The sequence below is a fragment of the Oculina patagonica genome, chromosome 2 (assembly GCF_052425735.1).
Source record: "Oculina patagonica isolate OP01 chromosome 2, crgOcupat, whole genome shotgun sequence".
In the NCBI taxonomy this organism is placed as follows: Eukaryota; Metazoa; Cnidaria; class Anthozoa; order Scleractinia; family Oculinidae; genus Oculina; species Oculina patagonica.
In genome coordinates this window covers 12,692,828-12,719,927 of record NC_135759.1, presented here as the reverse complement: position 1 = coordinate 12,719,927, position 27,100 = coordinate 12,692,828, and the positions used below count along the sequence as shown (strand labels likewise).

At 36.8% G+C, this 27,100-nt stretch overlaps 1 protein-coding gene across 2 annotated transcripts in view; it reads right to left on the bottom strand.

The window, feature by feature from the left end:
- The window catches only part of LOC144639161 (rRNA N(6)-adenosine-methyltransferase ZCCHC4-like), a 55,247-nt gene that overhangs the window by 11,565 nt on the left and 16,582 nt on the right, over positions 1 to 27,100 (bottom strand). For both annotated transcript variants that reach the window (XM_078498429.1, XM_078498420.1), the window contains exons 3-4: positions 26,744 to 26,835; positions 6,827 to 6,905 (exon numbers count right to left, since the gene is read on the bottom strand). In XM_078498429.1, the coding sequence (XP_078354555.1) occupies positions 6,827 to 6,905; positions 26,744 to 26,835 (171 nt within the window). The remainder of the gene's footprint in view (positions 1 to 6,826; positions 6,906 to 26,743; positions 26,836 to 27,100) is intronic.

The following is a 27,100-nucleotide window of genomic DNA, read 5'->3' as shown; positions in this document are numbered from 1 at the left end:
TTGTATAATGTCAATCGGTATGTGTTTTTTTTCTTGTTTTTTTTTGTATTTTATTTTTTTTTAGAAATTACAATGACAATAATACATACAAGAACCTAATTACAATACTACAGACACAAACGAATTACAATATTAAACAAGCCTTGCATAACAAAACTAAACTTAGTACAAACTAAAAAAAGACAAAATCAAAAAAACAAAAACAAACAAACTGCCTCCGACAGCGGGTACAAATACAGGTAATAGATTGATCTTAAAAATTGTAAGCATGCATTATCTGTTAATCAGGGCCAAAAAACGTGTTTTGCTAAGCACTTTTTTAACAACTTTCTATGCTGTTTTGATTTTCCTAAAACGCATCTTTACATTTCAAGAAAAATATATTTTCTTCGATTTACTGCAAAAAACAGGAGCTACAAAGGTACAAAGTTTCATCTGTGCCGGAAGAAAGACTTAGTGGTGACTATAACTGCTTGATAGCATCATAATTGACATTGCTGCAGTGAGTTGGCTTACACACTGCTCACTTACACTTCAAAACCTTTCAATGTGGCAAACTTTTACCTTAATTTTGCTTGTGTTAAAAAAGCTTCAACAATGTACTCTCTCTTAATTAATTAACATCCACATGCAATAACAAATGTAAAAAGAGTTGGATGTAAGTTTTGGTAAATGGCATAATTATATTTTTGAGCTCAAAAGCTAGTTCGGTTGAATGAATAGTTGACATTTGTAAGCTGAAATGCTTTTGTATGACAGTATCACTTAGTTTTCATTGCACAAATGATTTCATGGGGTTTCTGTTCATTTCTTGTTCATTCCTTATATTTTTTCTTTAACTGCATAAAAATTATCTTGCTGCCGTGTTGCTGCCAAACAAGTACAGCAGTTTTTTTGTAGGCAGTTAATGTTCAATTCTGGTATGCTTTAATTTTTGGCCATGGCTTTCATACACTTTATAGACTTCAGTGAGCTGAAGGGGAACCACATTAAAACAGGTTGCTCCATATCCTTTGCATGTTTTGTAATTAATGCATCGCCACTGCTGTTACAGTCAGTTTTAGAGACTGGTTTTGTCGTTTTGTAGACATTTAGTGGGACAAACAGATTCTGTTGCATCTTGATGCATTACTTTTGTTTTTACTACAGAACAGGTTTCTGCAATTGGAAAAAGATTCTAACTGAAAGAAAAACTAACAACATCCTTTGCATGTTTTGTAATGCATCGCCACTGCTGTTACAGTCAGTTTTAGAGACTGGTTTTGTCGTTTTGTAGACATTTAGTGGGACAAACAGATTCTGTTGCATCTTGATGTATTACTTTTGTTTTTACTACAGAACAGGTGTCTGCAATTGGAAAAAGATTCTAACCGAAAGAAAAACTAACAACATAAAATTTGGCCACCACGCAGAATTATGAAATATGGGGAAACCAGAAGTAAAATTGCACTCTTATGTGGCAACGTTAACTGCATAACTTGATAACGAAGTACTGTAATGAGCTCTTAATTTGTCTTGACATACACTGTTATATTCTTATTCTAATTAGTTAAGTTTAAAAAAAATCATAACCATACATGGTGACATTTGGATTAATGTGTATTTTTCTGTTTCTTAAGGGGAGTCCTTCTTAACTACAGATCTCGAGCAGTTGCTAAGGAATTGACCAAGATGGTTTTTGGTGGCAAGCTATTTTGGAGTATTCGGCAATGCTTTACGGTGAATTTTTGGTGGGAAGAACAACTGCATTAAAAAAATTGATGTTGCGCGCACGTAACTAGTGCCAGTCCCAAACTGCGCGCTAGAATTTAAAATCCCTAAAAATTTTGAGAGAAATATAAAGTTTCGATTTTTTTCTAAGAATTAGAGGTAACAGATCCTTCTTCATAATCCTTCGTATGGAATTACCATTTACATGTAAGAATGGGACGCTACTGAAGAAAGTCTGAAAATACATTAGTCTTTATTACGCCATAACTTTAATAATAATGCCAATTTCCTAAAAACCATACGAAGCATTAGGCACCTGGACATTCTTTATCTGTTGGCACTGATTTTAATTTTCAGTTTTATGGTTTTTGTGGGGGCAAAGCCCGCACATTGCCGTCTACTGAGGGATTTATTTATTTGTGCGTGGGTTTGCTTGTGTCACGTGGTCTTCTGCGAAAGAGCCTGAGGCCGGAGACGGGAAAGAAAATGAGAGAGAGCCTGGGGATGAGCGTGTCGAGTAGAAATTGGCCATATTGGATTTTGGCGTGTCATTTCGTGTGGTTTCTTTTTGTACTGTTTTGATTTCAGCTGTTCCTGTAGTTGCTCGTCATTACAGCAGCTCACGAAGTCATACTAGCCAACACTTTGTTTGGCTCGAAGTCTGTGCAGGTTGTACATCAATTCAAGAGGAGCTTTTACGCTTACGCAAGCCAATATTGAGAACCGCAAAAGCAATGTAATGATCGATCTCTTTCGTATCTGTCAAGCTAGCGTTGTACATGTAGGAATATTCGAAAACTAAATCGGGTTTCACATAAGCTTCATTAACGATGGATCTATCTAGAAACCAGAGCCTTGGCTAAAATCGAGTGCGTGGCTGCTTGTTCGGAACAAAAGGAAGAGCTTTTCAGATGAAACAGCACAATTTAATACATTTGCACTTGAATCAGTCTATACGGCTATATGTTCTGATATATGTAAATTATTCTGCAATGCAATACCTACGGAGCGATATAATAAACAAACCATTTTAGTGCTACTGGTTAAAAAAGAAAAAAAAAGGAAAAAAGAAAAATATTGTCTCCACTGGGATTCGAACTCGGGACCTCTCGTTCCCCAGTCAGATGCCTACCCGGTGTGCTACTCAGACATACTTAATAACGTAAGGCGAAAATATCTTATATCAATGTAATAGACATTCTGCTGTTTATCTGTTATCATGTGCATCAAAGAAATGTTTGAATCACCTGCTGCTCATAAATTTTCAAGGAACTTGGCAAAAAATTCAGTCGTGGCTCGAAGAGCTCTTTGATCTTGTTTGTTTGCTTCTTTGCTTGTTTGTTTGTTTGCTTTCTTCTTTACTCACTTAATTTTATTTACTCGCTCAGTTTTATTGCATATATCAAGATTCTTGCGGCATTTCTTTGACTTAGACTTAAACTAAGTAACAATCATGGAACTATTTAATATTCAAAGAAAAAAGTAACTAATATGTTTTTACCAGCTGGGGGTCGAACCTGTGGCCTTCCGCACAGTAGTCGGACGTTCGTCCATAGAGTGCTAAAGTGATGACGTCATAAATACTTTTTTTCGATTTTACAACATTTGACCCCTGATTTGGAAAGAGCAATATGAAAGGACTTTACAGGCCAAATTTGAGGTGTATACGATAAATAGCAGTTGAGATATGGCCACCGGAATACATGATTAACTTTCATCTGTTTTCTCATGTTTGGAAATCGTGATGAAACACTCGCACTCGTTTTTGAAATAGTACTTCAAGTTGTTACCAACAATTTAACCACTCCTTTTATACACGATGATTTCGGTATTAAATGTATACCTTAAGGCTACTATTTATTGCGATTCTTAAATTTTGTGATATCGGAAACTGCATATTTTGCGAGTGTTTAGATTTTGCGATTTTTCAAAGATTTTGCTTGAGAAAAAATAATCCCGAAAATGAAAAAGAGTGAGAAATTTGGAAAAAACCTTATGGGGGGTGCCCCCCTTGTACGTCTGAGGGTTAAGAAGGATCCCCTTTAATTCTGGTTTAACTTTCAACTAAGAAGATACATCACACACTCGGGGGGGGGGGGGGGTACTCCCATAAATTTCAGATAGGGGTGTGCCGCGAATATTCTTACCCCCTGACCCTATTTAAGGATAAGGTAAGCGAAAATTGATACCCTTTTTAAGGCCCAAACTGAAAAATGACACCCTGTTCAAGGGAAGGAGAAGCGTTCCGTGACGACCCAAATAACCGCACACAGGCTAACACAAATCTTTATGAAATCGCTTTACAAATACTTGAACGGATAGTTCAGTTTTAAGATACTTTTTTTTTTTCGTTTAGCTGGGCGTTTATTAAAGCTGATAGAATTTTAGGTTCTCTATCTAAGGATCACACCGGGAACAAAATGCCAAAAGGAACAAAAAATGATACCCTATAGCTATTTAAGGACCTCAAACCTCAAAAACCATACCCTATCCCGTGGGGCACATACCTATATAGCCCATATATATCCCCCCCCCCCACCCAGGGACAAGAGTATATCAACACATTCCTGACACCTGAAAGTTTGTCAACATACTCTGCTGCACATCATATTATCAACTCTTTTTTAGGTAAAAAACCAAAAAAACTTTTAGGTGTAATGTATGTTTCGAAATGTGATAAAACACCTTATTTTTTTCCAAGAGGGCACAGTAACGAATCCTGCAATCTGATTGGTTATTAGCGCGGGCAAGATTCTCCTATCTCTGCTCACGGGCCACGGTAACGCTTTCGTGAGTTTCATTTCGCGGCGAGACGAACGAACCCCATGACAGTTTTGCTCTCCAAAATGATTTAAATCGATGTAGTTGCCCACCAACCGTTGTAAATTTGAAAGGGAAAATTAGGAGTGGAATTAAAGGCCTTGAAGTTCTCCAAAAGGCGAGTATTTATTCTCTTTAGTGACAAAATGAAGTTATAGTTTTATGGCCGTGGTTTGCCGATCGTTGTTTGTGCATTCGCACTGATTTTCACGCCATTGCGGTTAACTGCAAGTCGCCGGTTTACAGACTCGATTTATCCTTTCAAACACCTTGCTTCTCTGCTACTTTTCTCCAAAACCGAATACTGCTTATCGCCATTCAAGAAAATGAGATGCTTTATTAAAAAACAGTCAAATTAATTCTCGCAATATTGTGCCGTCACTGTGCAGGCGACCAAACTCTGCCAAACTACACATTTCAGCTTCATTCGGTTTCACTTTCGCAAACTTTTTGTCAAAACAGAATACTGTGGGAATCAACACAGAGGTTTTTGACTCGTTAAATACAAATGTAAATAGCTAAGTGCTTTCCAGTCCGAAAAGTAAGTTTAATTAACTAAAGAACTCACAAGCCGAAATGGAGTTAAAAGTGTTTCGCAACTCGCTGATTAATTGCTCTGTTCTACATTGTGCTTTTCTATTATTTCAGATGCTTTTTTTCTTCTTTTTTTTTCAGGTGAAATTTTCCTTGAGTACTGTTCATTTTAGTGAATTTATTTTGTTTGGCAGTAAGCTCTTATAGCAAACAGATCATTATTTACTCTTGCCGTAGCTTATGGCAATCGACTCAACATTGGATGCACGCGTATATAAATACAAACACATTTGGCAAGAAATTTAAGTCTTTGTAGGTTTTTTAGGTGTTTTTTAATCAAACACATTAAAGTAGGAAAAAAATAAATAAGTTATTTACCGGCTTAGGGTTGGTCCGTATAGTGAAAAACTGTGACCTCGGCCTTGAAAATGCTGCCCTCGGCCTGCGGCCTCGGGCAGCATTTTCAAGACCTCGGTCACAGTTTTTCACTATACGGACCTCCCAGCCGGCAAATAACATATATATCTCTCGTATTTGATAATGATGTTTCTTAAGGTACTAGGTAATTCCATTGAAATAGAGCTAGAACTGCCCATAGATTTTCACTCAAACTTTGTCTATTGGTTGTTTCTCTTAAGGGGAATTAAATTTTGAATATACAACATAATTCCTTAAATTATCAGCTTCCAGAAATGTTTCTATTTGAACTGTTCACAAATAGGGAGAAATTAAAGCAAAGCATGAAATAATAACAATAGATCAACTAGATTATATGTCAACGAACAATTTAATGTATGATAATTGCATGATAAATGCACACACCTTTAATCAACTGTGATTAAATATGTTCCAAGCATGCTTAAAAAAAAAAAAAAAAAAATTTTAAAATTTTCCCCCCACCACCCCCCTCCCCTTCCCTTCTTCTCTTCCTTCCCACCATTCCCCCCGTGTTCACAGCGACTCAAGACGGACTCAAAAACACTGGGGACGAGTCAGCAAGATAATGTTCTCAAGGCCACAGTCATCTTTTTATGAGTAATGGATAAGTTCATGTTTCCATTGATAGTTTATTTTTCTGTCGCAAAAATAACTATTGGTCTTTTCTTACTTTAAAGAAAGAAGGTGATTGCCTCGCAAAAGAAGAGAGGAAACTAATACAAAATGTAGGTCATCATACTAGTTACGAGAAAAAAAACGCTACTTAAGCTATGACCACAGATCGCTCCAGCAGTTTTATTTACGAGAAAACAACAATTATTTATTGCTTTTGAGGGCCAAGCCATAAAAATTATAGAAAAAAGCCGCCATTTTGTTTTTCTGTGCCTGCTAATTACATGTAAAGTTCTGTGCAGAAGGGATGCACAATGTACATGCTAGTTATGCAACGCTTTCAAGTGCTATACTATGGAATATCCCACGAGTCAATTGTATTTTTTCGGTATACACATGAGCCATTAGGTGAGTGTGTATACCAAGAAAATACAAGTGACAAGTGGGATATTCCGTAGTATACCAGGAGAAAGTGTTGTGTAACTTTTTTATACCATGCCATAGAAAATATGCTTACTAAATTTCGTCGAGAATAAGATTGCAGCACACAATGGGAAGGTTGAGTGAATACCATCGAATATACACGGCTTTAAATGCCTGAATTCTGATTGGCTGTATTTTCTATACGGCATGGTTTAAAGTGTAATATAAGGAATCACCTAAAACACACTTAAAAAATATAAAGTAAACATCTAACCATCTGAGGACATACATATCTAAAGTCAATGTCAAGAAGAAGACTGTCTAGAGAGCCAGGCGTTTTGACACTTGCTTGAATTTCCTCATGAATCCTGTAAAAAGAGGACAAAAATGATTGGATCTCACTAACTTTTTCAAAAAGAATTTCAAAAATTTGCGTTAATTTCATTGATGTAAACACGTTTACTATAATCATCTAACCAGAACTTTTCTCAAATTCTATTAATTTTATTACACGTAAATTGTGTTCACCTTGTTTAAATGCTTCATTATATTCCTATAATAAGACAACTCCAGTTTCTTAAGCATGAAGTGACTAAGGGCCCCTCCTTAAGTCAGAACTGGCTGGTTAGACCAGTATATATGCGAGTTTTACTACTTTCCCCTGGATGGGATGCTTGTCCATCACAGGGTTCCCCCCAGTGTTCAATTTGCTGGTACCCATTTATACACCTACAATAAGTGAAAAAATGTAGTTGACACAAAGTAGTTGACTTTAAATTTCAATTCACTCTGCCAAAATACCCCCTCCTCCTCATCCAATGTTGTATGATTGAAATGAAGGGCTTCAAAAAACAAACAACATTTATAGGGGAGAGGTGTTGGGAAAGAGGAGCGAAGAAATTAGACAGTATTACAATAAATTGACAATGTGTCAACTTAAAGTGCTACTATGATCAAATTTTCGATGTCCATTTTTTACATTTTCGTGTGCAATAAGACTTTCTTACTCACCATGCCACGAACATCAGAAGTCGTTTTTTTTTTATATATTTCCGATAATTTATGGCCGTCATTAAACAACCTTGTTCCAAGGCTTGGTTGCGAATAGAGAGAAAATCAAAGGCTCCAAAATATCAAAGGCTCCAAAATATCTCACGGGTTAAAATTATAATAACAATATGTATTGAAACTCATGCGAAAAGCAACAAAAACTTTGGGCTTGTTTTTCGTGCAATTTTCTATGCTGATTGTTATTCTAATTTTAACCCGTGAGGTATTTTAGCCTTTGAAGTCATTTTCTCCCTATTCGCAACCAAGCCTTGGAACAAGGCTGATTAATGGCGGCCGTAAATTCTCTGGAATATTAAATAAAACGACTTCTGATGTTCGCAATAGATTGAAATTTGGCAAGGTGAGTAAGAAAGTCTAATTGTTCACGACAATGTCAAAAATCAAAATCAAAAATTTTATCATAGTAACACCTCAACACTTATTGTACATGTAGGTGGAGAGAGGAACTTGCCCAAGCAGCTAGAACACAACACAATGACCCCAACCAGAGCTAGAACCTGGACTGCTCAATCTAGAGTCCAGTGCACTGAACATTATACACCATGCCTTCCACTTGAACATAATGATTCAAGTTTCATATAATAATAATAATAATAATAATAATAATAATAATAATAATAATAATAATAATTATAATTATAAAAACAATATATAATTCTAATAAAAACCTTCCCAAAATCCTTTGCAACTGAAAAATCGTCAATGCCAAATAACTTGGTCAGTTTGAAGTCAGCAGGAGTAGTACGTCATATAGAAATAACTCTTACCATAAACTACTTCTTGTATAAGTCGTAGGTTGATGACGTCATTAGTCACGTGACTTTGCTCATAAGTTCGTTTTTGCTCACTGTGACGAAAATAGTTTATTACTAAAAAAGCAGTCATTGCAGTTTGAAGCATATTGGTGTGAGGCATTTCGGACTGCCCAGGTACCGAACAAAATATCAAAATTAAGGTAGCTATGCACAATTTTCAAAAAATGGGAGTCTGGTTACAAGTGCGTATCTGGCGTTGCATTAAATGCGAGGTAACAAGAAATTACATGTTGGTAGATACTTATATGTGAAGTAGTTTTTAATTAATCCTATTGTTATGACGTCATCAGTCACGTGACCAGAACGGATCACATTTTTAAATTCGCTTGAAAACTTTACTAGAACCTCTCTCTTAGGATCTTTTTGAGCAAAGTTGTAGTTTTTTAAATAGTGTTTTGAAAAATGGCCATTCCCTTAAGAAAAAGTCTACCCTGTAGAAACCCCCCTGGAGCCCTGTAACCGGGGTGTGAAAAGGACCTTGTTACAACCCTGTTGCAGCTCGTAAATTGACACAGTTAGCAAGGTTGTTTCTACCAAGCAGCAACCCTGTAACAGCCCTGTCATGGTATTGCCTATTTAACGACAACAATAACCCTGTGGCAGACCTGTACCAAGCCTGTAACAGGCTGTTCTGAGGCTTGTTCAAGACAACCCTGTTGCAGCTCGTAAATTGGCACAGTTGGCAAGGCTGTTTCTACCAAGTAGCCAAACTGTAACAGCCCTGTCACAGTTTTCAAACCAGCAGTCCCTGTAGACCTCATGAAACAGCCCTGCAGAAGCTAGTTTACCTGGCTAGTGCAACCCTGTACTTGCTTGCAAGAGTGCAAAATGATTCTTGTATACTAAAACCTCCCTCAAAATTAATGTTTTGCCGCACAAATCAACATACATGCATTGCCAGAAAATTAACAATAGTTTGAATTGCCAAAAGAAATATATATTAAGCTTGCTTTGATAAATGAGCATACATTCACAATTATGCAAGTTTTATTTTATCTACTCAGTACAAGTCAATGTCAACAAATTCGCTTCGTGACAGTGCTTCGCTTTGTTACAGTGTTCATTTGAAACTCAAATGCTATTTATATATTTGACTTTTTTTTGCTCTAATTTGTTAAGTTACATGTATAAATGAAGTGCACAATTACTTAAGCTTTCTTAAAAATTTTTGAAAAAAGATCTATCCTGGAACTCTTATCTTACTCTTACTTGGAATTTACTGAATAGAACTTCATACATGTAGGAACTGAAATTAAAATTAAGGGCTGAAACCGAAATATCTGGAAATGTGTTATTATAACTAATTCTGTGGAGTTTATGCGATGTAACTAACCTTTGTATTCACCTTTATGGCTATTCTTTGTCTCTACAGTTACATGTAAATAAACGAATCTAACTTGAGATAGAAAGTTGGTTGTACTGGTTAACATGCGATACTCCATGTCTTTGATCGCATGACCAAAGGTCTTCGCACGCGATTGTGATTGCCGTGTTCATTTAATTTGTTTTCATGTATACAAACTGTTTAAATGTGCTCACCTCTTACTTGATCGATTGTTTGGTGTTCCATTTCTTGTGGTAATAAAATTATAGCTGAACACAATATAATTGCTGATGATACCACTTCATTTCACGCGTACAAATGTACAACCGTTTCAAACATAGAAACATTTCAGGACAAAGAGACAGCGTCGCTTCGCATTCCACAAACCGATGCAAAGATCGATCGTTGGCCTTTTCCATTTCTTGCAGTAATAAAATAATTTGTAGCTGAACACGATTGCTGATGAGACCTTCATTTCACGCGTACAACTGTTTCGAACTTCGAAACACTTTCAGCTAGACAAAGCGACGGCGTCGCTACGCATTCCACCATGATTCCACAGACCATGTAAAGACGTCAGGTAATTACATTGTTTGCAACGCTGTGGGAAATCTTTTTTCGGTTTCCCTTTATCCGGCAGCAGAAAGGAAGGAGTTGAGCTTTACCAACATAAACTGCACATGAAGAAACAGAAGAGATGATTCCCGCTAAAGAAACGGTCAAGTAACTGAACACGTTTTTCAAAGTTGACCAATTAGATTAAAACGTCTCATATGTCAGAGATCACGTTTCAGTTTGTGTTGTCACGAAAATCGCATGCATGTTTGGAAATATGTCTTTGAAAACAAACATTTTCTTTATATTATGGATTTTTACTATCCAGGATTATACTGACATGAACAAACCGATTTGATTTTTGGCGTGCAATCTAACGAAACTTAAACCCAGAGATCATACTTTCAAAGAGCAAATGCAAGAAACTGCAGACAGCGGCAGACTTGACAGACTTTTGTGTGGCGGACTGTTTCGGCATCACCGCCCGCAAAATATGGACGTAAATGGAATATTACTGAAAGCTGCTGATATTTATTAATAAAGCAAGAAACTAAAGAATGAATGACATAACCTGTTTACAAAGGCAATGAGCCGGGTAAGTGTGTGCTGTAGTTTCAATCCAACGTCTAATTTACATGTGGCACGCAGAACGAACGGCGAGCTGCCACAATGTTATTACATTTTACAATCCTTGAACTCAAGTGGCCGCCGAGCCAAATATAAATACAATAATGCGTTTTATTCTTCGTACCTGTCTGTATTTTTGGCGAAGACATTTATTTTAACTTAATTTAAGTGGAAACATCCATTTAGACCAATGATACCGGAATAAAGTATACTAAGTTTGTAAGCTGAGGAAAGGTTCTATTTTATTCTTTGATTTTTCCGTTTGATATTAAGACCCTCAATTTCATATGACAAAGGGTACAGAGCTTGTTGAAGCAAACAACATTTACAGAAACAGCAAATAAAATAATCAAGCTTTAATAGCTATGTTCATTCAATTTTTCTCATTGTTTTAACTGCCTCGTCGGCTTTAAAGCTGAAGTCGCTAACTGAGCAGATGCATGTGTACACGGATGTAAGACTTACACATGTCATGACTTGTTTATAAGAACGATCAATATGCAAACGTTACCTTTTTTTAAGCTAAAATCCCTTAATATAAATTTCACAGCCCTGCTAGAACCCACTTACAACACAGCCCTGCTTGTTATCGTGCAGTATTATAACCCGGGTATTGTGCAACATAACTTACAGCCATTTTGCAACCCTGTTCTACTACCTGTGTATGACTTGGCAGCCCTGTTTAAACCCTGTTGTTATGCATGTATATCTTCACAGTCATGTTACAACCCTGTTGTACTTTGCATTTAATCTTTACAGCCCTGTCACAGCTCTGCTTCTCTTAACTCAGGTTATATTGCAGCCCTGCTACAACCCTGCCACATCTAGTTTTCAGCCTTGTAAAAAACTAAAAAGGGCTGTAAACAGGATTCCACTGGGCTCCCACAGGGTTTCTACAGGGAAGACTTTTTCTTACTTTTTCGTGAAAAAGTACGGCAGTAAAAAATACAATTGAAAAGTTTGTTGTCTTCCTACTCAACGACCATTCGCATTTGGAATAAAAGAAAATTTTGCCAAAGGCTTGAGTGTATGCTCTTTATTATAGCGTTATCAGTTTCTTTACATTGTAATTGCTTTAGGCGAGGTTGGATGTAATTTCTTTCAGACAAAGGAGTGGCGCTTGGGGAGAGTTTAAGCTGTGCCCCCCCTGCTTGCGGATTCCCCGCGGTCCGTATTGCGGGCGCATTTTCAAAATGGCGTCGATCGATCTAGTGTTTTGATTTTGCAATTTCGAGTTCTATAGGATAGTTTTGTCAATGTTCTTTCTTCTTGACGCGATCACGAGTCCCGAAACAAAGGGTATTCGATATCCTTTATTTGTATTCCCGATACTGGAGAAGAATATGGAATGAGGAGAAACGGTGGAAGCTTTTCGCACAAACATCCTGAGGACTGGCTTAAGCTTGTGTCTTCGGCGTTTATGTGAAGATTTATAAAAGTGCTAAAGATAGAATCGTACTAAAACTTAGCTGGTCTTAGCTCACTGGAATTAAAGCTGAGCTCGGCGATAAAAAAAAATAGATCTTGTAGATTTTGAGGCGATAGTGTCACAGTAATGTCACTCAGTTCGTCGAGGCATGTAATTGTTATTTATAATTATTTGTCATCTGAATGTTAATTAGCTACTCCAATAAGAATCGCATCCTTTCATTATTTATACCTGAGGAAATGTTTGTCAAAATATTGACCGTGTGGTCATGAGACCTTTTCTGAAGTTTAAATTTCTATCTTTCCATGATGTGTATTGTATTGCCAGACATAGATTGACGTTTCTTTTGCATTTTGTTGTATACAGGTAATTTGTGGGATTATTAGAATGTCTAATTTGTAAACAGGATTTACAGAATTCAGAACTAAGGACTTTCTGAATTACTGGTGAGTTAAACTATGGATTATAACAAGTTCAGGCAGTTATTGATCTCTTTAGCCAATCTCAGCAATTCCCATCCTCCTCTCTTCACACATTCACTACCTGAGACATTTTTAAAAGATCTACTTTTTGACCAGACATTTGCCTACGTTATAAAAAATAGGGCCCCAATGGGTCCATGTGTTTTGCTGCTACAGCAAAGTCTTAGGGAACATGTTGATGAAAGACAAGTGAGTCGAGATTGAAATCCAACGTCTTTTATTGTCTGTCACTTGTGTGCAGGTTAATAATTGCACTATATTGTAGTCACTTTGTGTTAATTCAATCCTGATAATTTTACTGATCAATGTTATGTTGAAATCAAAGACAGCAAACATAATTTAATTACTAGTAAGTTAACGTAATGTCTGACATGATTGTCTCTTTGATAAAAAACAGTAACTCTTAACATTATAAAAAAATCTCAATGAACTCAATGTGATTCTTTTAGTGGCGTTATCTCACTGGTTACCGTTAGTTGTATTTGGAATCATTGTCACAATGGTAGCGTTTTAACAACAACGAAAAAGACAGAATCTATTGACCTTATAAGAACTCAATGTGATATATTTATTAGTGACAAGACAGTGGTTCTTTAACCACTTTCACCCAAATTAAACACTGGAACAACTAACTCTTAACAAACTTGTTGTGTCACCCTGAGTTAAATATGCAAAATTCAGAAATTATAAATAATCGCACGCGCACCGGCGTACAACAACAGAAAGACGGCGTTGAACGTAACGCAAAGTTCATTTTGAAAGCGAAAGTTTACAAATAATTATTATCATTCGTCAGTCATCCCTTCACGCATGAACACTCGTCGAATTTCAGTGTCTTCACAACAAGATCGGAAGATCGATAAGGACCAATTTTTGATTCTGCGAAAGTTCGTTTTCTTAAAGTTTTAGAAATTTGTGAAGTTGGAGGATTCACTGAGGACTGCGTAGCCGAAGATGCAGTGGCTCGCTGGACATCAAATTCTATTTTTCACGGCGTTTAATTAATCTTCACAAAATAAACATGTGGCGCCAGCGCGTCTGGCAGTCAAAAATTCATTTTTCAAAAAACTTTCCCTTTCCAGCTATTTTAGCGGGGCTTATACTATAGTACCTACCTGTCAGTCGTAGAAAAGCTGAAATTTAAGGATGAACTGTTTATTAAATGAAGACCGTATTATTTTTTAATAACTAGTAAACAAACTGGTCGCCACGCATTTAAACACGAACTGACGAATGTTGCATCTGATGCAGTGAATCTGGTGAATGAGAACTTCCTTTAATATTTCTTTGTTTTCGACGGTGTGCACCACTGAATAAGTTTCTTTCCCATTGTGATGTTACTAGTATTAATTCGTTTCTAGCTGTCTTTTATATAGCTCGAATACAGCTACAATTAGCGGTGCAGCCTACCAGCTGTCTTTGCGTGACAAGTTACACGTTCATACATTTTATTTTAAAATATGAAGTTCAGAGTTAATACAGTACTAGTATGCTGTAGACAGTGTAGACAAGGTGAGGGTAAGTTTATTTTCAAAGCGAAAGTTTACAAACTGTGCACTAACCGGTCCTTTGGAGAAAATATTTATGACCTTCGGCGAGGTTCCAAGTCTTCGCTCTTTTCGTAAATGATGAAAACTGCAGAATAATTTTCTCATAAAACTGGAGTGGTCGCGCCACAGTTTGTTTTCTTTCCCAATGCGATATACTTTTAAATCGGTTTTCTGTTTTCCAACGTGTCCAACGTGGTTTGCGTTCGAATACTTTGGCCCGTAACTTCGAATGCGATCAGCGCTACGGTTCATTGGTTTCGATTTTGTTTGTTCATGGATTTGATTGACATCGGTAGTTCAGATTTCTCCTCTGTTACGGCACTTACACCTTACGTCCCTTACGGCACAAACTTCAGCTCTCAATGTGTTTTGCTTGCAGCCATTGCGGCTGCAGCAAAACACAAAAAGCTGTTTGACATTTTTTTAAGGCATGTATTTTCAGTTGTTGGATGGCCTTCAGTAGCATTTTAAACTACAGCTAGCAATGTAAAAAATTCAAATGAAGACTGACATTTTTTTCTGCAAATTATGATTAATGAAAGGTAGGGTGCAAAGAAAATTGATTTCTTCCTGGCCTGACCCAGGTAGACTGTGCAAGGTGAAACCATTATATGCTTGCCCAAAGTCCCATGTTTCTCTGGAAAGATCAACAACAAAAAATAAAAATCCATAAATGTCATTTGGCTATCTACAATGTAGCAAGTGGAAAAAATTATTGAATCCACTAGCCAACATGAAAGCAGTCAGTTTTTTTTTCACACACTGAAAAAGGCCATTTAATATACAGTCTGCATGCTGGAAAAATAGCAATTTCATCAAAATAAACAGGTTTTGTTTGTTTTGTTTCTATTTACAGGTGACATGAAGAGTGCAATGACATTCCTCTTTAGTCAAAATGAACTCAAAAATACCGTAAAAACCCGCAGATAAGCCGCACCTTTTTTCCAAAAATTTTCGTTCGAAAGCGGGGGTGTGGCTTATCTGCTGGAACATTCGGAAAAGGTGCCGCAAATTTATGGAAAATTATGTAAATTAATATAACATAAAACTACAAGAGAGTACCAGTCATTGCTTTTGCAAGTTTGACAGCTCCTATACTGTTGGCAGTGTCAACAATGGCCTATAACTTTAACAGTAATATTCAGGATACTTTTATACGAGCGAGAAAAAACCACGAGTATTCACGAGTAAGATGACCAATTGTTTCTTTCTCATTTTGCACTTTGATGGAACATTTGTCGAACTGATTACGAAACTCTCTTCATGCAACAAGTTTATCTCCAATAGATGGCTCCCAAATCTCTTTAATTTGTCGAATTAAATTTGGCCAGCATATAACATTAGCATATAAGAAAAATATTTAATTGCGGATGGAACTAGTCAACCATGAAATGTCACACAAGGTGTTTTCTTACCATTTTGTTTGTCAGTCGCAACATTATTAGACGCAGGCAAAGGGAATGGGTGGAAGGGGGGGGGGGGTGCATTTTTTGTCCCCTACCCACATGACTCACCTAAAGTGGTCACGTGACCAGTGCAGTTTTAAGCTCTAAGAGCTTCTTGTTTTGCTTTACGTTGGCGAACGCTAGAAACTAACTATAACACTAAAATTCTAACTCTAGTATACACAGTATTTGAAGGAACTGCTCCATTGGGTATCCAATTTCTTTTTCGGAAGCAGCATAGTATATATGACCTGAGACGTCAGAACTGCTTAGTCTTGCCCAAGCCAAAAACTAACCTTAAACTGAAATCAGTTTCATACATTGGCGCAAAAAGGTGGAATAATTTGCCCAATGCCTGGAGGGCTAAAGAAAGCTTAGCATCCTTCAATAGGGTACTGAAGGCCCTCAAAAATCTCGATATTGTAAATAGAAAATTGTAAATAGGCTAGTGCATGTAAATATTGTAAATATCTTTTATATTGTAAATAAGTTTAGTTAGTATTCGTATTTGTCTTAGTGTTATTTTTGTTATGATTATTTCTTAGGTAACTTAAACACGACCACATCAGCTATGCTGTAAATTTATCGTGTCTAAATAAAAGATATTATTATTATTATTATTGTTCTCGCCCTAGTCCCATACCGGTATTTCGCGTCCGACCAAATGCCTGGTTACTAAGCTAGGAACGTTTGGCAAACGCAAGTTCTTGTTGTTGTGACACAAAATCTGTGGAAAAACTACGTTGAATGAAGAAATACCTGTCAACAAATGCCAGAAAAAGATCACCCATAATAAGTCAAAGTTGGTTTTCATTATATTAAAGAGCTCAAATTGTGGGTAAGACTGAAGTATTTTCTGTTTCAATGTTCATCCAGTTTACGTTCGATGAAGAAGACTTCCTAAAGACTCAACTTTGAATTTTTGATTCGACTTTCGATTTTCTTTGATTTACTTTCAAAAAACTTTTTTTCCAACATTTGAGTTGTTAAACTCAGGGTGCTGCTTATCTGCGGGTGCGGCTTATCTGCGGGTGTTTACGGTACACATTGTGTTAATGTAATAAAATTGTCACATGATTGATTCCCACATGTTGCCAGTTTAAACCTGAATATACTTTAGTGACATTTATAGCTATTTATGTAATATGAACATCCCAGAACCCAATAAGGCTACATGTGAATACTGACACTTTATTACATGTAAGTTTTGAAACCATTCTGGGTTCATGACAAAACTATTTTGTTTTGGCATGATTGTAGATTACCCCGGCACTTTTTTTGCATAACTGAAATGACTGCCACCACAGTCCGCAGTCTGCCACCATACAAATATCAAAATTTCATGCATATGCTGAACTGATTTTAATGTCACCACAGTCCACAGTCCAACACAAAAAGTTTGGTGTTTAGATTGCCTGCCACTGCGTAGTCACGCATTTCTTGTCTGCCACCGTGGTCCGCAGTCCCATAGTGAACATATGGGACAGAATGTTTTGTGTTTAGAGAGGCCTACTTATTCATTTCGGTTAGCCTAATATGCACTTTGGTTAGCCTGTTCACGGTTAGCTATCTATATTTGTAAGGGCAACACTATATATTGTTAACATGTAGAATTCTGGGTACACTACAGACTGCGATTTGGTTGCTTGCGGTTAGCCTTTATATTGTGTTCAGGATATCTACTGTTCTTAAATCCACTACGGGACTGCGGACCGGGGTGGCAGGCGATTATAACATTTACTAGCATTTCTTAGAATCGACTACGGGACTACGGGCCCCGGTGGCAGGCGATTAGCAGACTTTGTATTATTTTCAAATAAACCACTATGGGACTGTGGACCGCGGTGGCAGGTGATTATATAACAATTAAATCCAATTTTGATCAATGGACTGCATGACTGCGGACTGCGTTATGAGTGAAATATAACTTAACAACAAAATTTCGCTGCGGACTGTGGACCACGGGAGCAGACGAATAATGGCGGGGTATTATACAATTGCTCCTTTGTTTCAATAAAAATAATGAAATTACAGAGAATTTACGAACTTATTATCGCAGGCCGTAAATTTACTCTAGCACAGGCTAAAGTGTCTTTAATAGTGTAAAGGTCGGGACAACTTATGCGACTTGACAGGTCGCGGCGACAAGTCGCTCCATGTGTACTGCTTACAACTAAGTCGCTGCCACAAGGTGTTTGTTTGGTGCACAAACAGCGAATTTGGAAGAGTGGGAATGCAAACTAGTTTTCCATATTCAAATGGCGAAAATACATGACGTGCTCTCAAACCAGTTTGAATTCGTGCAACACGTCGCAGGGACAAAATTCTGTTGCAGCAACATAGTTTGTCGCATGTCACACTAGGCGACTGTCGCCGCGACGTGTTGCAGCGACGTGTCCCCTAGTGTGTCCAGACCTTAATGGCAGTTTAAATTTATAATGTGTGGTTCCAAAAATATCCATACCTACCCCAAGGATGGACCCTTCCGACCTCCTGGAACTTTCAGTTTAGCTTCATACTTTATTTTAAAATTTTGGGCTATTGCGCCCTCCCTCCGTTTCGGAATTTCCATTGACCATATATCCTTGAGGTGAGTATCGAATTTTCTGGAACCGCACAATGTAGGCATTTACTTATAAAAGTAAGCTGCAGATTTATACAGACTAATCTATTTTTTTAACCTTTTCACATTTTCCTGTTTTCTATGGAATATATAATTATATATTGTTTTTACCGGTTTCACTTGTAATAATAATAATAATTATAAAAGTAATATATAATTATGATAAAAACCTTCCCAAAATCCTTTGCAACTGAAAAATCATCAATGCCAAATAACTTGGTCAGTTTGAAGTCAGTAGAAGTAGTACCTCGTTTAGAAATATCCCTTACCATAAAGTACTTCTTGTATAAGTCGTATGTCAATGACGTCATTAGTCACGTGACTTTGCTCAGAAGTTTGTATTTGCTCACTGTGACGAAAATAGTTTGTTACTGAAAAAACAGTCATTGCAGTTTAAAGCACATTGGTGTGAGGCATTTTGGACTGCCGGGTACCGAACAAAATATTAATATTAAGGGGGCTCTGTACAATTTTCAAAAAATGGGAGTCTGGGTACAAGTGCGTATCTGGCGTTGCATTAAATGTGAGGAAGAAACAAATTACATGTTGGTAGATATTTATATGTTAAGTACATTTTTATCACTTTTATTGTTATGACGTCATCAGTCACGTGACCAGAACGGACCGCAGTTTTAAATTCGCTTGAAAACTTTACCTGTATCTCTCTCTTAAGATTTTTTTAAGCCAAGTTGTAGCTTTCTAAATAGTGTTTTTAAAAATGGCCATTATTACTTTTTCCTAAAGAAGGACGGCAGTAAAAAATACAACTGAAAAGTTTGTTGGCTTTCTTCTCAACGACCATTTGCGTTAGGAATAAAAGAAAATTTTGCCAAAGGAAGGAGTGTATGCTCTTTATGATATCGTTGTCAGTTTCTTCTCATTTCAATTGGTTTTGGCGAGGTTGAACGTTATTTCTTTCAGACGAAAGGAGTGGGCCTGGGGAGAAGTTAAATAGCTGCCTCTCCCCCTCCCCCCTGCTGGGGGTCATCTCAGCGGATTCCCCGCGGACCCTATTGTGGGCTCATGTTATTTTCAAAATGGCGACTCTGCGGTCGACTCTGCAAGTTATGGAGGACAGTTTTGACGATGTTTTTCTTCTTGACGCGATCAAAACGAGTCCCCAAACGTAGGGTACACCTTCTTCATTTGTATTCCCGATAAAGAAGAATATGGAATGAGTAGAAACGTGGGTAACAGAAACTTAAAGGTGAGCATTTCTCATTGAACAATGATATTTTTTAGACTGGTAAAAGCTGATGTCTTCGACGTTTCTCATGATTATCAATTTAGCTTACTGGAATTAAAGCCGGGCTAGGCGTAATTTAAAAGAATAGGTAAATAGTGAGATTCGAACGAGGCGACAGTCATTTCGTCGAGGCATGCACCTGTTTATTTATGTTCGTCATCTGAATTTTAAGCTACTGTTTTTCAAATTAATAACAATTGCATCCTTTCATTATTTTTACGTGCGAAAATGTTTCTCAAAATATTGAACAAGTGGCCATTCTAGGCTGCAAAGAAAAATTAAGTCAGGAAAATTTGATGTGTTCCCTTTGAAATTGGAAGAAACATTTCAGCTCAGTGTGATCTCTATTTTTTTAAGTTAGACTACAGACTTCTTGCAGTTAACCTGGTAGCTAATCTAGACTTCAATTAAACAGTGCTACTCACGTTTTGGAATGCCTCTTTGGGCAAGTTTAATATCTGAGACCATTTCTTAACTTAATATTTGTTCTTCCCATGATGTTTTATTGTATATATATATATTACCTTTCCTTTGCATTTTGTGGTCTACAGGTAATTTTTGGGACTAATAAAATGCCCAATGTTTTGACAGAACATTTTGGGTTACTGTTCAGTAAGTGAAACTATGGATTGTAACAAGTTCACTACAGGTAGTTGTTGATCTCTTAGTTTTACACATATTAATGTGACAGTCAATTCTAGCAATTCCCTTTCAGTTCTCTCTACACACATTCATTACCTGAGGCATTTAAGATCTGCTTTTTGACCAGACATTTGTCTACTTTATAAAAAATCTGTTTGACATTTTTAAGGCCTGTATTTTCAGTTGTTGGATGACCTTCAGTAGCAATATAAAAATGTGTCAGGCCTTAAACTTAAGCAAGCCAGAAAACCCTAATCCCAATATAAAGCTAACTGTAAGCAACATTATGTATCCTTTGGCAACCAAAGTGCTTTTAAGGCTAACCAGAGTACTATGTAGGCTAACCGGAATCCGATGTAGGCTAACTGGAATGGCTTGCATGGCTCGCAAAATTGTTTCATGACACATAAGTGCCATCCAAGTCAGAAATACCTAACTTAAATTAAATTAATATCATAACCTCAAGCCACCTCAGTTAACTATACTCAGGCTAACTGGAATACTGCTTAGGATAACCAGGGAGCTTTTTAGGCTAACCAATGTCCTACTTATTTGTAGTGGAATGGCTCTTTTTTAATACATGACATTTTTCTGCAATACTTTATGAAAGGAGGTGTGCAAAGAAAATTGATTTCTTCTTTTCATGATCCAGGAAGACTGGGCAAAGTAAAACCATTACATATAAGCTTAACCAAAGTCCCATGTTTCTTTCGAAACAAGCACAACAAAAAATTAAAATACATAAATACCTTATTTGCCGCAAATAAAATTTTTATGAGCGATTTAGCCATTGTTTTCAGAGAGAGGCTGGAACATGGAAGCGAGGGTACTGATTTAAATTTTGAATTCAAGATGGCGTCGTCGACTAAATGTCGCATTTAGAGGTGTCGTATAATGGATGTCGTGTTTTTGATTTCGTTGACACACAAACTTTTTCACCAACCCTCCTCCTCCCCATTCCTGCCTCTTTCTTGTAATTATGGTTGTTATATTGCTGTATTGGTTTATTGCCCTCACCTTCGACAGCAATACATGTTTGTAACGAAAGTTTGAGTTCACAACATATTGGATATTCAGAGTTTAATAAACCGGCTATGTGTCAATTTTCACATAGCCATTTTTTCTCCATCTCGTTGTTTGCATTGCCTATACGAACGGAGCACAGCACACATTTCATTCTGTTTAACAATTTGAGAGTTTGTGGGTAAATTGAAGCATAAATGTCATTTGGCTATCTAGCAAGTGGAAAAAAATATTGGACCCACTAGCCCAACATAAAAGCAGCCAGGTTTTTTCACATACTGAAAAAGGCCATTTAATTTTAATATACAGTCTGCATGCTGGAAAATAGCAATTTCATAAAAAAAATAATTTTTTGTTTGTTTTGTTTCTATTTACAGGTGACTTGAAGACTTTGGAAGGGCATTCCTGTAAGTCAAAATGAACTCAAAAATACACACTGTGTCAATGTAATAAAATTGTCACATGATTGATTCCCACATGTTGCCAGTTTAAACTTGAATATACTTTAGTGACATTTATGGCTCTTTAGGGATCGGTCATTATTTATGTAGAGGGGGGGGGAGAAGAAGGGGGGTGAAGGCTATTTCAGAGTGGCAAGAGGGGGGGGGGGGCTAGAAATTTTTATAAAGAAGTTTAGGGGGGGACCAGCAGTTTGAGGTGGGTAAAACAGTTAAATAGAAGAGTGCAAACACTATAAGTGAAACAGTGATGCTAAATTGTACAATTTTATGCTATTTCTATTGTTTTCTTTTGTTTAAACTCCACTATAATTATGTACAACTTTAGTGATTTGTATTTTACAGAAGTACTGTTTGCACTCTAAACTCCATTGTTATCTCAAGTTTTAGTTAAATAAAGAATCCAGACCTACCTGTTTTAATATCTTGTTTGACTGAAATTATTTCTTTTTACATAATGATTATCACTGCAATAGCCCAAGAAGTAATAAAACATGATATAACAACAAGAAAGTAGTTCTTTTACACTTTCGGAAAATCATTGGAAAAGAATTATATTTTGATGGTTATTACATTTGTGTTCACCATGAGAGCATAATTTGTAAAAAACTATCACTTTTCCAAAGTTAAGGAGTTAATAATTGAGTTATGAGTACTATATACACGTAACTCATCCAAAATTCATAAAAAAAATAATTTTTTGTTTGTTTTGTTTCTATTTACAGGTGACTTGAAGACTTTGGAAGGGCATTCCTGTAAGTCAAAATGAACTCAAAAATACACACTGTGTCAATGTAATAAAATTGTCACATGATTGATTCCCACATGTTGCCAGTTTAAACTTGAATATACTTTAGTGACATTTATGGCTCTTTAGGGATCGGTCATTATTTATGTAGAGGGGGGGGGAGAAAAAGGGGGGTGAAGGCTATTTCAGAGTGGCAAGAGGGGGGGGGGCTAGAAATTTTTATAAAGAAGTTTAGGGGGGGACCAGCAGTTTGAGGTGGGTAAAACAGTTAAATAGAAGAGTGCAAACACTATAAGTGAAACAGTGATGCTAAATTGTACAATTTTATGCTATTTCTATTGTTTTCTTTTGTTTAAACTCCACTATAATTATGTACAACTTTAGTGATTTGTATTTTACAGAAGTACTGTTTGCACTCTAAACTCCATTGTTATCTCAAGTTTTAGTTAAATAAAGAATCCAGACCTATCTGTTTTAATATCTTGTTTGACTGAAATTATTTCTTTTTACATAATGATTATCACTGCAATAGCCCAAGAAGTAATAAAACATGATATAACAACAAGAAAGTAGTTCTTTTACACTTTCGGAAAATCATTGGAAAAGAATTATATTTTGATGGTTATTACATTTGTGTTCACCATGAGAGCATAATTTGTAAAAACTATCACTTTTCCAAAGTTAAGGAGTTAATAATTGAGTTATGAGTACTATACACGTAACTCATCCAAAATTTGCCCTATTGCTGGAATACTGTAGTATCCATAGCAAAGAAGCCTTGGCTGACTAAGTGTTGATCCAGCCTTTGTGCATCAGAACAAGTGTGCAATTAAGATTGTATGTAACATGCATTTAATAATTACTTAAGGCATATAAAGGGAGATATGAGGTGAGGGGGGGGGGTCATCACGTAAATACTGAATAAACCAGGCATAACTAATCGATGACATCAATGACATCAATGAAATCAATGAGTAATCAATGAGTAATCGATGGGTAATCAGTTGATTAGTCATTGATTATTGCCGATGATCAATGAGTAATCGATGACTAATCGATAGGCCACAAAATTTTTGGTCATCGATTAGTCATCGATTGCATCGATAAGTCATCGATTGCATCGATTAGTCATTGATTGCATTGATTACTCATCGATATAGTCTCGTGATTGAAAACCGGAACTTGTAAAAGTATTTCATACTCAAGCTTGTACACGCCATAACAATCTAACAGTATCATGGTTACACGTGGAAAAAGTACAGAAAGTAAAAGTGCTTGCAGCTGTTCCGGTGCGTAATGTAAGTGCTTATGACGGCTGTCTCCCTAAGCCGCGAAGCAGTTTTACTTTGCTGACAAACATCCACCGAACAAAATCTATAACCACGTAGTCGATTCTTCAGTCTCCGTACTTGTTAGTTTCATTTCCAGACTGGTTGGTTTTCCTGTTCAATTGTTTTGTTATTAAATAAAGAGTTGGGTAAAGTGAAATATTGAAATATCATCTGTATTTGTGATTAGCCCTTCACGTCTTGATATGTCAGAAGGTTATTTGACCTTTTCTGAGGACGTAATTTCGTCAATAAGAATGCCAGTTATAAAGCAAAATATGACTAACATAGATAAAAAATCACAAAAAAGGTACAAGAAAGCAAGGAATGTGTCTTGTGTGCAGTATGATAGTTGATGAGTAATCGATGGGTCATCGATGAGTAATCAATAACATCAATAGGTAATCAATTACATCAATGAGTAATCGATGTCATCGATGAGTAATCGATAGGCCACAAAATGTTTGGGCTTCGATTACTCATCGATTACTCATTGATCATCGCCAATAATCAATGACTAATCAACTGATTACCCATCGATTACTCATTGATTACCAATTGATGTCATTGATCATCGATTAGTTATGCCTGGAATAAAGAAGGGGGGTCACTTGCTACTAACATGGCCTGGAGGGGGGACCTTACAGAAATTTTGATCTTTCCAACATATTTTCCCCTCCCCCCTTCTACATAAATAATGACCGGTCCCTTATATAATATGAACATCACAGAACCCAATAAGGCTACATGTAAATACTGACAATTACATGTAAGTTTTAAAACCATTCTGAGGTTAATGACAAAAATTTTTTGTTTCAATAAAAACATGCAAATTAAATAATGAAATAGAATTGAGAATTTACGTTATTATTATGGCAGACCATAAATGTTACTCCAGGTTAATGTGTCCAGTTAATGTGTCAAGTTTTTTTTTGCAGCACAGGCTTGGTTCCACAGGGAGTCGTTTCAAAAAATATCCATACATGTACCTCCCCCAAGGATAGTTCTTTGGTTTGGACCCTCCCACCCCCTGGGATTTCCAGTTTAGCTTCATACTTTCTTTTAAACTATTGAGACCCCCATCCCCCTGAGAATTCCCAATGACCATCCTTGGGGTGGGTATGGATATTTTCTGGAACTGCAGAATGTAGGCATTTGCAGATTAATCTGATTGATACACACTAATCTATTTTCACATTTAAACCTGTTTTCTATGGGATATATAATTATACATTGCTTTTACCGGTTTCACTTGTAATAATAATAATAATAATAACTATAAAGTGTCAGGGTAAGTATTAAGCTTACAGAAGCTAAATAATATAATAATTTATAGTTAGGGTCCATTACTGCTGGGCTTTCGGTGACCCAGCATGGGTTCCCCGCGGAGTAGTTTATAAGCTCGTGCATGCATGTAGGTGGCCACAAGGGCCACCGAGTTTTAACCTCAGTGTTTCAGTTTACTCATTACCAAAAGGCAATGAGGTGTAGTGATCATTCTTGAAGTGACGTGTTTTCCTCATCAATCACTGGATCACTCACTCACTCCATTCTGATATTAAACCGCAATAATTATTAATTCATACATTTAACAGTAAACGTGCTGACAGAAAGGTTCTTTAAAACGCCATTTAGCACATGTCAATCAAAAACAAATTACTCTTACCTCATTCCCAGGGTCTCTCTCTTTCAGGGAACAAGGTCGAGTTTTCACAACTGATTCATGCACATTTTTGTTTCACATAAAATTATTTACATGTCACCCCTTGTAATAAACCTACTGGGATCTTGCCGGGATCCTGGTGAGGATCCCAGAGGGACGGGACTGGGATCCTGCCGGGATTATGGGCTGGCGTGAATCCCGACAGGAATCCTGGCGGGATTCTTGGCGGGAATAAAAATCCCGGCAGCCATAATCCCGTCGGGATATTGGCCAGGATTCCTGGCAGGAAACGAAGTTCCCGGTGGCCATAATCCTGTCGGGAATCTTGAAATTTTGCCAAGATTTGACTGTAGTACGTTTCGTAACAAATGTAACTTATTGTACATTAGGTAATGTAACCGGCATGTGAGTAACGTATCTAGTTTAAGTAGTGTGAAGAATGTAAGCAATTCTAATGCAGTGAAATGTAAAAATGTAAGTAATTGTAAGTTAAGTCATGTAGGTAACCTAAGTAATTGTTCTGTAAGTACTGTAGGCTATATTTTACACCATATCAGAAATTAAAAATTACAAATCATTCAGTTTGCGTAGCAAAACGGAAATCATGCTGCACAACGTAAATTTGGTGTCAGTGGAAGCAATGTTAGGCTGTGGCGAAAAAGTAAGGAGAACCTGGAGAAAAAGCTGCGGTCAAAGTGTGCGAACCGCGGAAAGAAGGCTGCATGGCCGGAGTTACAGAGTGACCTGCTCGCGTGGATCACCGAGAAAAGAAACAACGGTCTTGCTATTCTGCCATCCATAGTGCGACTGAAAGCACTTGAACTTGCCAAAGATGAGAAATACAACATTCCTGAAGGGCATTTCAAGGCCAGGCTGGGAATCATTGGTGCCAACGTTTTATGAAGAGAAACAACATATTTGTTATACACCTGGAGCATATAGCTACAGGTTTGTACGTTGGGATTCCATTTTATTATTTTAATTTCCTATTAAAAACATGCACTGTCATATCAGTTGCAAAATAGATATTGCTTCACACAATCAAAATTATTGACAAAAATGGGGAAATGTATATTAGGAGAGCTTTTTGACTGTTTTAAAAGTACTTTAAAAGCTGTAAAAACATGTTTCACCATTTTTATCACTGCAATATCAGTGCTGCACATACAAAATTTACCTTGGTGTTCCTACACAGAGCACATTCTTGAAACCTAAATCTTTTAGCATAGAAACCAGGAACTCTGTTGCCTTCCTTGAAAACAAGTATTGCTGCAATAAAAATAACAAAGAAGTTTCCAATTTGGAACCAATAAAAAATTTAAAATGGTATACAATGCACCCAGTTCAAGGCCTTGTCCAGGCATGATATTTGGACCTGGTCACGATGCCATGAACTTAATAGGTTGATAATTACTACCTTATGAGTTAATGTTAACCTAAAAAGCTAGTATTCCTGACATAATCAAAAAATAGAAGGGCTGATGAAGCTTAACAGATCTGAAAAGATTAGCTTGGCTTGGTAAGATTTTTCCCA